Source organism: Scyliorhinus torazame, chromosome 7 (genome assembly GCF_047496885.1).
Source record: "Scyliorhinus torazame isolate Kashiwa2021f chromosome 7, sScyTor2.1, whole genome shotgun sequence".
NCBI lineage: Eukaryota > Metazoa > Chordata > Chondrichthyes > Carcharhiniformes > Scyliorhinidae > Scyliorhinus > Scyliorhinus torazame.
The window spans coordinates 189,538,984-189,551,058 of record NC_092713.1 but is presented as its reverse complement, the minus strand read 5'-3'; the positions used below and the strand labels follow the sequence as shown (position 1 = coordinate 189,551,058).

Sequence of the window (12,075 nt, the reverse complement as noted above, 5' to 3'; positions counted from 1 at the left end):
AAAGTTAAAAGACAGAACCTCTAGGGTTGTAATCTCGGGATTACTCCCTGTGCCACATGCCAGTGAGGCTAGAAATAGGAAGATAGAGCAGCTAAACATGTGGCTAAAGAGCTAGTGCAGAAGGGAGGGTTTCCGTTTTCTGAACCACTGGGAGCTCTTTCGGGGCAGGTGTGACCTGTATAAGAAGGACGGGTTGCATCTAAACTGGAGAGGCATAAATATCCTGGCCATGAGGTTTGCTAGTGTCACATGGGAGGGTTTAAACTAGTATGGCAGGGGGGTGGGTACCGGAGCAATAGGTCAGAAGGTGAAAGCATTAATGGAGAACTAGGGAATAGGGCCAGTATGGCTCTGAGGAAGAGCAGAGAGGGAGATGTTGCTGAAAACAGTGTGTCTGGTGGTCTGAAGTGCATATGTTTTGATGCAAGAAGTATTACGGGTAAGGCAGATGAACTTCGATCTTGGATTAGTACTTGGAACTATGATGTTGCCATTACAGAGACCTGGTTGAGGGAAGGACGGGATTGGCAGCTAAACGTTCCAGGATTTAGATGTTTCAGGTGGGATAGAGGGGGATGTACAAGGGGTGGCGGAGCTGCACTACTGGTTAAGGAGAATATCACAGCTGTACTACGGGAGGACACCTCAGAGGGCAGTGAGGCAATTTGGGTAGAGATCAGGAATAAGAAGGGTGCAGTCACAATGTTGGAGGTTTACTACAGGCCTCCCAACAGCCAGCGGGAGATAGAGGAACAGATAGGTAGACAGGTTTTGGAAAAGAGTAAAAACAACAGGGTTGTGGTGATGGGAGATTTCAACTTCCCCAATATTGACTGGGTCTCACTTAGTGCTAGAGACTTAGACGGAGCAGAGTTTATAAGGAGCCTCCAGGAGGGCTTCTTAAAACAATACGTAGATAGTCCAACTCGGGAAGGGGCTGTACTGGATCTGGTATTGGGGAATGAGCCTAGTCAGGTGGTAGAAGTTTCAGTAGGGGAGCATTTGGGGAACCGTGACCACAACTCAGTAAGTTTTAAAGTGCTGGTGGACAAGGATAAGAGTGGTCCTAGGGTGAATGTGCTAAATTGGGGGAAGGCTAATTATAACAATATTAGGTGGGAACTGAAGAACCTAGATTGGGAGCGGATGTTTGAGGGTAAATCAACATCTGACATGAGGGAGGCTTTCAAATGTCAGTAGCAAGGAATTCAGGACCAGCATGTTCCTGTGCGGAAGAAGGATAAATACGGCAAATTTTGGGAACCTTGAATAACGAGAGATATTGTAGGCCTCGTCAAAAAGAAAAAGGAGGCATTTGTCAGGGCTAGAAGGCTGGGAACAGACAAAGCCTGTGTGGAATATAAGGAAAGTAGGAAGGAACTTAAGCAACGAGTCAGGAGGGCTAGAATGGGTCACAAAAAGTCATTGGCAAATAGGGTTAAGGAAAATCCCAAGGCTTTCTACACGTACATAAAAAGCAAGAGGGTAGCCAAGGAAAGGGTTGGCCCACTGAAGGATAGGCAAGGGAATCTATGTGTGGAGCCAGAGGAAATGGGTGAGGTACTAAATGAATACTATGCATCAGTATTCACCAAAGAGAAGGAATTGGTAGATGTTGAGTCTGGAGATGGGTGTGTAGATAGCCTGGGTCACATTGAGATCCAAAAAGACGACGTGTTGGGCGTCTTGAAAAATATTACGGTAGTTAAGTCGCAGGGCCTGATGGGATCTACCCAGAATACTGAAGGAGGCTAGAGAGGAAATTGCTGAGGCCTTGACAGAAACCTTTGGATCCTCACTGTCTTCAGGTGATGTCCCGGAGGACTGGAGAATAGCCAATGTTGTTCCTTTGTTTAAGAAGGGTAGCAAAGATAATCCAGGGAACGACGGGGCGGTGAGCCTTACGTCAGTGGTAGAGAAATTACTGGAGAGAATTCTTCGAGACAGGGTCTACTCCCATTTGGAAGCAAATGGACGTATTAGCGAGAGGCAGCATTGTTTTGTTTCGAAGAGGTCACAAAGATGATTGATGCAGGTAGGGCAGTAGATGTTTTCTATATGAACTTCAGTAAGGCCTTTGACAAGGTCCCTCATGGTAGACTGGTACAAAAGGTGAAGTCACACGGGATCAGGGGTGAGCTGACAAGATGGATACAGAACTGGCTAGATCATAGAAGGCAGAGAGTAGCAATGGAAGGGTGCTTTTCTAATTGGAGGGCTGTGACTAGTGGCGTTCAGCAGGGATCAGTGCTGGGACCTTTGCTGTTCGTAGTATATATAAATTATTTGGAGGAAAATGTAACCGGTCTGATTAGTAAGTTTGCAGACGACACAAAGGTTGGTGGAATTGCGGATAGCGATGAGGACTGTCGGAGGATACAGCAGGATTTAGATTGTTTGGAGACTTGGGCGGAGAGATGGCAGATGGAGTTTAATCCGGACAAATGTGAGGTAATGCATTTTGGAAGGTCTAATGCAGATAGGGAATATACAGTGAATGGTAGAACCCTCAAGAGTATTGAAAGTCAGAGAGATCTAGGTGTACAGGTCACAGAAAGGGGCAACACAGGTGGAGAAGGTAGTCAAGAAGGCATACGGCATGCTTGCCTTCATTGGCCGGGGCATTGAGTATAAGAATTAGCAAGTCATGTTGCAGCTGTATAGAACTTTAGTTCGGTCACATTTGGAGTATAGTGTTGAATTCTGGTCGCCACACTACCAGAAGGATGTGGAGGCTTTAGAGAGGGTGCAGAAGAGATTTACCAGAATGTTGCCTGGTATGGAGGGCATTAGCTATGAGGAATGGTTGAATAAACTCTTTGTTCTCACTGGAGTGACGGAGGTTGAGGGGTGACCTGGTAGAGGTCTACAAAATTATGAGGGGCATAGACAGAGTGGATAGTCAGAGGCTTTTTCCCAGGGCAGAGGGGTCAATTGCTAGGGGGCATAGGTTTAAGATGCAAGGGGCAAGATTTAGTGGAGATGTACAAGGCAGGTTTTTTTACACCGAGGGTAGTGGGTGCCTGGAACTCTCTGCTGGAGGAGGTGGTAGAAGCAGGGATGATAGTGACATTTAAGGGGCATCTTGATAAATATATGAATAGGATGGGAAGAGGGATACGGACCCAGGAAGTGTCGAAGATTTTAGTTTAGATGGACAGCACAGGCTTGGAGGGCCGAAGAGCCTGTTCCTGTGCTGTACTTTTCTTTGTTTGTTTGTTTCTAACCTAACCCATCAGTGCTCAGAGGGGACAGGTTTTAGGGGTAACAGACTCCATCACTTCAAATAGTTGCCATGCTCCAGACTCTCCTAGACATTGAAGGTTGGAGACATTGGCCATTAGCTCACATGCCTACTTTATAGAATCCCTATTGTATTTTAATAGAATCCTTGGTGCAGAAGGAGGTCATTCGGCCCATCGAGTCTGCACCAACTCTCTGAAAGAGGATTCTACCTAGGCACACATCCCCACCTTATCACCGTAACCCCACCTAACCTTTTGGACACTAAGGGACAATTTAACATGGCCAATCCACCTAACCTGCACATCTTTGGACTGTGGGAGGAAAGCACAGCACCTGGAGAAAACCCACGCAGACACTGGGAAAATGTGCAGACTCCACGCAGTCACCCAAGGTACCAGCCTCCCCGAACAGGCGCCGGAATGTGGCGACTAGGGGCTTTTCACAGTAACCTCATTGAAGCCTACTCGTGACAAGCGATTTTCATTTTTTCATTTTCAAGGTCAGAATCGAACCCAAGTCCCTGACTCTGTGAGCCAGCACTGCTAACCACCGTGCTGCTCATTATGACTTGCAGCACTGACAAGCTTCAACGCCCCCAAATCTCTGTTGTAACCAAAATAATAGTTAAAACAACTTTGGAGAAGGTGGGGGGATTAAACGCTTTAGTTGCCCCAGTAGCTGTTGTATGTCGTCTACGGGGTGGGAGAGTATTGTGAGCTTGTCGGAAAGTCAGGTACTACAGTGTTTGATCATGTTTGCTGTCATGTATAACCTACCTTGATTGGCCTCTTGAAATTAATTGATTTCATAATTGCCCAAGATATACGTGGGTGCCTGACAAGTCCTCTAAGCTTGGAGCATTACACTTTTATCTGCTTGGAGTGGAAGGAAATGGTTTAGCTAGCACAACCGTCAGAGGTTAAGGTATTCTTGATTGCTTTGCACAGATTTCTTGCTGTTTAAAATGTCCCCTCATGGGGAGGGGAGGACAAGAGATTTTGGATGTCCATCATTTTGTTGTAACAACTACACAACAGGGCATCCAAGGCCAGTTTAGCCATTGACAAAAGCACAGACAAAAAGCATTGTTTCAGTAAGGGAGTAAAATAGGTGCAAACTTGAAGATTGATTTTGTATTGCCAGCTGATTCTGACGGGAAAAATAAACAGCAAAATGTTTTATTACATGATATAAGGCCTTTATGGTGTACATGAGTAGCATCATCCCACTCAACCAACATTAAGGGCGATCCTCGACACTGCAGTTTCTGCATTAAGCAGAATCATACGGAGAACAACATATCATACCAGAATAATTAGTAAGATTGTGCATTTTATTTTTAAAATTGTTGTGTGACCACTGGTTAAAATTGAAAATTGCTCGAATAAATTCATCGATACATTTCGGTTGTTTAGTGTTTGCAATGTGCTTGTTTCCGGTAAAGGAAGTTCTGGCCATGCCTGTCTCTACATTCCCACGTCTCATTTACGCTGTTGGCAGAGGCCCTTAAGGACAGCTTGGATGGGCACTTTGGACACTTTAAAATGTTCTACTACTGTTCCACAAGTTCTGTTACTTCAGAGCTCACTCCTCTCCACTTGTCAAAGCGTGCATTATTCCAGTTAAAGCCGCTCACAGATAAGAGTTCCCTCTATCCGTCTAAAAATGACTGACTTAGATTGAAAGAGACCAGCAAAATAGCAACTGGAGAACCTGGCATTGTATTCTAATCGGGTTCAATTGCGGTCGTTTCTGGTTGGGAAATATTAACTAAACATTAACACAATACGAATGTATTTCCACGATTAGCTTCGGTTCTCTGCAATGAGAAGCAAAATGTTCCGAAATTCGAAAACGCACCGGAATACGACAAATCTATTTATTATGGACCCGAGTATCAACAAGTAATATTTGTTTACACTTCATTACTGCATTCACCGAGGCAAAACAATTACATTTAAACATCGCTTGCTTTATATTCTGCAACATTTAAGTTTCAACAAACCATTCTCTTGTTACAGGTTATAACCCATATGGAAAATGTTTTATTTACAAATAGAAAGCCCGAACCGGAGTAACACAATGTCTTTTTACCGAACAACTTCATTGTACAACAATCATTTAAACGATCAAAATACAAGTGGTCAAGAAGTCCCAGGCACTGACTGAAATATAAACTGACTTCAAATTCACACGGGACAGCTTTGAGAAGGGTAAAAAAAAAAGATTTCTAAAACCAGAGTCCATTGACAAATAGTTCACTGATACTGTTGAAATCCAATCGCAACACAATTACCGTTAATTCATTGTTGCCAAAACAGTCAGTCTTTATACAAACACTTGAGTGACCTTGAAAAAAGCATCCGGACTTGCTTATAAGCGGTTTATTTCACACCTTGGAAGGGACGAAATCCAATTCGAGGTGGTCCAGATGATACGATATTTCCTCCGAGGTTGAGTACACATTTAATGGCACGCACAGTACAGACGGTCACCGCTAGATAGGTGTAAAACAGAGAACTCGGCATAGCCACCGCCTGTGGTACTTGCAGCAGTAGGAAGCCATTCGGCCCCTCCAGACCTCCCCCATCCAATTGTGATCGGCACCAATCTCAAGATTCACTCGGCGACATTTCACAGATGTTGGGATACTCTGCACAATACAAAACACGGGAGCAGGTACAGAGTGTCCGAGCAGTTTCTTCTTGGTTTGCTTGATTCAGAATTCAAAAAGTCCAAAACTCGAAGAGATCCGAGAGTCAAAAGCAGTAATGCTCACTCGCCCAACACTCAGTTCAGCATCATTCCTGGTTTCCAGGAATTGGATTCTATCAATAACCCCCCTCCCCACCCGGATCTCATTGGCAAAATCGTTCTGGTTTTAAATCCCCCTACCCACCCCCAATTCAACAGTTACCGACCATCTTCCTTGGTGGGGGGGGGGTGGGGCGTTCACATCTTGGCACTGGCCTCGGGGCAAGCTGAAACTTCCAGTTGGTCTTGGTGCTCCCAGGGGATGGGATCTTCCTGTGCAGTGGCGGGAGCGTTCTGCCGGTCGTGCCAGAACTGTTCCATGTCGGTGAGGACCAGGTTGGCCGTCTTGCTGGCCGGACTCTCCAGCTTGGCGGGAGCGGGCTCCAGCTCGGGGACTTGGACGGATTTCTCGTGGCGGGCAGGGGGCGAGGCGGGCACCGCGCCCTGGGTGCAGCTCTGCCGCCGCTGGCTGGGCGGGGGGGCCTCCGGGGCCTGGGGCTGAGCGACCACCAGCCGCTTGCACAGCCCCAGGAAACCCTCCTTGAACTCCTCGGACAGGGCGACGAAGATGAGGGGCTGGGCGGAGGAGAGGCTGAAGAGCAGCAGCTGGGAGAGGAGGGCAAGGGCGGCGGGAGGGGGCGGGGGCCCCCAGAGCCGGGCCCACAGCCACACCACCCACTCGGGGGCGCAGAGGGCAGCGAATGCCAGGCTGCTGGCCAGGAGCATGAGGGTAAGGCGCCTGCCCCTGGCCTGCGAGCGCAGCTGGCGGCTGCAGCACCGCAGGGCTCGCCAGTGGTACAGGAAGGCGGCGAGCAGCGGGGCGCAGTACACCAGGGCCGGGTACAGCCTGGCAAAGAGCCCCAGGAAGCTGGCCGGCCGGCCCGGGCGCTGGGACACACACAGCAGCCTGCCCCCCTGGCCGCGGAGCAGGCTGGCAGCCGGCCACTGGGGCAGGGGCAGCGCCAGGGCCAGTGCCCAGATGGAGAGTAGCAGGGCGGCCACCCTGCGCTGCTGCACCTGCACCGCTTTGCAGGGCTGCCGGCTCACGTACATGAAGCAGGCTTTGGCCAGCGCGGCCGCCGTCAAGCTCTTGGCGGCCAGGCAGCTGTGCAGGAAGCAGTCGGCCGACTTGCAGACGAACCAGCCCAGGGTCCAGGCGGGAGTGGCCAGGGCGGCCGCCCGGAGGGGACCGCACACCGACACCAGCAGCAGGTCGGCCAGGCTCACGTTCAGGATCAGCGAGTTGATCAGCGAGCTCTTGCCCCTCCTGGCGCCGCGGATCAGCACGGCGGCCACCAGCCCGTTACCAGCGAAGCCCACCAGGCAGATAGCGGCCAGGGCCACCGGCAGGGCCACTCTCAGCCCCGGGGAGTCAATGTCCTGGGAACCCGCAGCCCAGTGAGCCAGGGGGCTGGAGCCATTGGAGGAGCTGAAAGCACTCTCCCGGACTGGAACTTTCTCCATTGAGTTCTCCCTCTCTCTCTCCCACTCGCTCACTTCTCAGCGAAGCTAATGCCCAGGCTGGGAGATTGGCAGCGACCTGGAAAACATAAATGTGCAAGTCGAATAAATACACCACAGCTTCGGGGGGGAGGCAATTAAAATGCACTGAAAGACCTTCCCACTTCATCAATCATGCATATCTTTTCAGATTAAGGCATTTTCTTTCTATTTTGAAAAGAAACCCTCCCAACATTAATCTGATTAGAGATTCTATGCAACCTTATAATGTAATATTGGAGTTTGATTTATTTCTGACCTGTCAATCACCAGCTCATTCCTGGTCCCAGCGCGATTAATTCCGATTTGTCTAAAGCAGCTAACAACGTGCACCTTTTCTTCCTTTGGAAATGCGGAACCTGCTTGTTGACTATGTTGAAAGGTAGGTTTTCCCTGTGAGGCAGCGCTTTGCTTTGCTCTTTCTGGATAAATCCCAGATTGAAACACAGTGAAGGGAATGTCTGCCCCGGGTTAGGTGTCAGGGAGTCGGCGCTCGTGTTATAAATAAAGATCTGAAAATGTATATTAGCAGGCATGCTTTTTCAACAAGTACATGTTGTAAAAGGCGTCCCTCAGAGTAAAACATCGCAAGGAGTTTCACTTCAGAACGATCAGAGAAATAAATTACACTCAGCCAGAGAAGGAGGAATTAGAAGAAGTAACTCACCTCCTGACTCCCCAAAGCCTCTACAAGGCACAAGTCAGGAGTGTGATGGAATACTCTTCACTTACCCGGATGAGTGCAGCTCCAATAACACAATTCAGGACAAAGCAGCCCGCTTGATTGCTCCCCCCTCCACAAACATTCACTCCCTGCACCACCAACGCAGTGACAGTTGTATGTCAAAATGCACTGCAGTAACTCACCAAGGCTCCTTCGACAGCAGCTTCCAAACCCACAACCACGACCATCTAGAAGGACATGAGCAGCAGATACCTGGGAATCCCACCACCTGGAAATTCCCCTCTAAGCCAATCACCATCCTGACTACCCAGTTCCTTCACTGTGGCTAGGTCAAAACCCTGGAACTCCCTCCCCAACAGCACTGCCGGTGTACCTGTAGCATATGGACGGCTGCGGCTCAAAAAGACAGCTCACCACCTCCTTCAGAAAGACAATTCGGGATGGACAATAAGTGTTGTCTTAGCCAGCAACACCCACATTCCGTGGACGAATATTAATAAGTAACAAAATACATTTGGTCAATGATGTAAGTTTTAAGGAGCATCTTAAAGAGGAGACAGAGGTGGCGAGGGACTCAGCGGCTGAAGGCAAGACCACTGATTGCACTTGGGGACAAGTGCAAAGACAGAGAATAAGAGGGGGAGCAAGCCGTGTGAAATTTGGTCGGATGATAGGTTGATATAGCACAGAAAAGGCCATTTGCTCCATCAAGCCAGTTCTTTGAAAGAGCTATCCCATTAGTCCCTGTCCGTTGTATTTACCAGCACTTGCCCCTTTTAGAGCTATTTAATTAATTCACATTCAACCATTATTATTGGTTCTGCTTCCAACACCCCCCTCCCCCTCCGTTTTCAGGCAGTGAACCCAGATCAGAATAAATATCAGAATCAGAACCATTGCATTTAAACAAAATGTTTCCATGTGTCTCCTCTGGTTCTTTTACCAATCTCCATAAATCTTTCATTACTTTGGTTGTCAATCCTTGTGCCACTGGAAAGGAATTTCTCTTGATTTATTGTCAACACTTCCTCACCCCGGTAACCTACACTGCTCTAAGAAGAGCAACCCCAGATTCTCCACTTAAATCCTTTCAGCCTTGGCATCAAGTTAGTAAATCTGCTCTGCACCCTCTCTAAGGTATTGACCATCCTCCAGGAAGCGTGCTATAAGAATTGGCCGCAATACTCTAGTTGGAGTCTAACCAGCGTTTATGAAAATGGAAAACAGGGATGAGATTTTGGAACGCAGTCATTCAGACCAAGAACTGATATAGACCAGCCAGCACAGAGGTGACAGGCGATTAGGAATTGACGCAAATTTGGTCACACATTTTGGGTGAGCTCCTGTTATTGGTTGAGGAGCCATTGGCGCGACCAACGGTGTAATTATGATTGAACACCTCTAAATCAAAATCCCAGTGGAAAGACTGAGGTTAAAGGTAAGGTACAATTACATAGGTCATACAGCACAAACCCAGGCCATTCAGCCCAACCAGCCCATGCCGGCCCCTCTCAAGCCTCCCATCTTTCCTCATCTACACCTATCTTCAGAACCCTCTATTCCATTCTCCCTCATGAGTCTGTGAAACTCCGCTTTAAATGCATCTGTAATATTCACTTCAACCACTCCCTGTGATAACAAGTTCCGCGTTCCCACCACCCTTTGGGCAAAGCAGTTTCTTCCCTATTGGATTTCTTGGAGACTATCTTATATCCATCAGTTATGCTCCTGTCCACAAATGGAAATAGTCTCTCTGTATCAAAACTGTTCATAATCTTTAAATTAATAACCAGGTTTGTTTTTCAAGAGATAAGTTTATCAATGCTTGAGCTGTATACCCACGCATTTCTGGAATCATCTTTGTCGATCTTCTTGCACCTACTCTAATGCCTTTAAATGATAATAAAGACATTTTCATTCAAAGCATGAATGTATTTTATTTAGACTGATATATTTCTCCAAACTCCCACCCTCACAATATCCCGCATACGCTTTCTCGTGCCCCCATGGAAGTGAAAACTGTATATTTTGATGGCTTCAAAGGCAAAGCCATTGAAAAGGATCCAACAATAAAAGCAGAGGATAATCAAAGGAGATTGTTAGTTTAGGGCGGACTCGGCGCTGTTCTCCTGAAAGATTTGTATTAATATGAGATTACTTTAGGATCTATTGTCAATGTTACACAGCAAGTGCACGATTAAAAGCAAACGGTAGATGTCAAGTCTGTGTCTGTGAGTCTCCGCTACCTGCAATTACTCGTTAATGAAACAAGAATAGGTGTTTGAAGGTGTGTGAGAGGTTCTATTCTTTGCGTTTTGATTTCGTCCAAAATTTGAGGCAATCCTATTTAATGGGCGCAAGGCAGATTTCTTATCGGTAGAAATATGTAAAAATGACTTTGAACAATTTCCTTAATATTCTAATCGCCAGTTCAAGTAGTACGGTAAGGGAATGGCGGATTGCGTGTATAAAGCGTTTTTAAGGTATTAATATGCCTCAAAGCGCTTCAGAAATAGATCCAAATGATAACCATCCGCCACAATGTAAATTAGCATGATTCCGAGAGGCGGGATACTCCTCACCAAACTGCAAGAACAGCGCTTCCCCATCAACTTAAAATCAGCTGCGAGTTCGACCCATACAAGTACCAATACCAGATGGCAGTACTATGTTTATAAAACATTTACAAGTCTGGTTTTCCAAAGAACTCTCCCCAAATAATAATAATACTCTTTATTGTCACAAGTAGGCTTACATTAACACTGCAATGAAGTTACAATAATAATCTTTATTGTTGTCATATGTAGGCTTACATTAACACTGCATGAAGTAACTGTGAAAAGCCCCGCATCGCCACACTCCGGTACACAGAGTGAGAATTCAAAATGTCCAAATTACCTAACAGAACGTCTTTAAAGTGCATACTCTTGAATTTACTTCAGAAGCTGACACAGACCTTTCCACAGATTCAAGCTCTTATCAGAACTGCAAAGCCCTCTGTAGTAGAAGAGTGTGGTGTATACAAGGTATTTGTGGGACTATCTACAGTACCACCCACACAGTGTTGTAAGAAGGTGCACAACCCAGAGCTAGGGTCAGTGTGAACATTTTGACATGAAAACAGTTCATTACCTGTACCCTTTACTGTATGTAGTTACAAGTAGCTAATAAAGACCTGCTGTTAACATACAGAAAACCATGAAGACTTCCTTAACAGACACATTCTGTAACCAACAGAATTGCATTATGGTGTCAGCTTGGGATCAAAAAACCCTCAACCTCACAAGAACGTTGACATTTTTTTCAAAAGTCTTCAACAGGTTCTAAACTGAAAGAAGCACCCACCTGAAGCTACGGATGCAGAGAAAAAGCTCCAGACAGAAAAGCCTGGAAGCTAAAGGCTTACTGTTGCAGAATACTTCACAGAATCTCTCTTAGAAGTCCAACTTCAGCATGCAGAGTCCATCTCCTGCAAGGGTGAGCTAAATCTTTTTAACTTCTGAGCTGCAGTAAGTTCTGAGAAGCCCCTTTTATTAATTCAGTTTGAAGCGTGTTTGAACAAAATCCATCACTAATCTGTTCTCCAACTCCGAGACTCAACATGTGGCCTCCGATTTGAAAAGAAGATATTAATTAACTTACTCAACTCTCAAAGCAAAGGCTTGAACTCCTGAAAGACTTTAACTGAAAACCATCAGAATGCATCAGAGATCTTTTATCCTTTTTACTTTGTCATCATTTTTTTTCTTCCCCCTCCCGTGTCTGTGTGGGTTTCCTCCGGGTGCTATGGTTTCCTCCCACAAATCCCGAACGACGTGCTGTTGGGTGAATTGGACATTCTGAATTCTTCCTCGGTGTACCTGAACAGACACCGGAATGTGATGACTAGA

The 12,075-nt window shown here is 46.6% G+C and overlaps 1 protein-coding gene across 1 annotated transcript; it reads right to left on the bottom strand.

The window, feature by feature from the left end:
• Positions 1-5,111: 5,111 nt before the first annotated feature.
• Positions 5,112-8,061, bottom strand: LOC140426749 (G-protein coupled receptor 151-like). Its single transcript, XM_072511890.1, has 2 exons — positions 7,760-8,061; positions 5,112-7,540 (listed from the first exon to the last, which is right to left on the bottom strand). The coding sequence occupies exon 2, from the start codon at positions 7,462-7,464 to the stop codon at positions 6,199-6,201; it is 1,266 nt and encodes a 421-aa protein (XP_072367991.1). The 5' UTR covers positions 7,465-7,540; positions 7,760-8,061; the 3' UTR covers positions 5,112-6,198.
• Positions 8,062-12,075: the final 4,014 nt, after the last annotated feature.

Excerpts from the sequence above, each read along its gene's own strand:
- LOC140426749 (XM_072511890.1), bottom strand. The coding sequence starts at position 7,464 with ATGGAGAAAGTTCCAGTCCGGGAGAGTGCTTTCAGCTCCTCCAATGGC.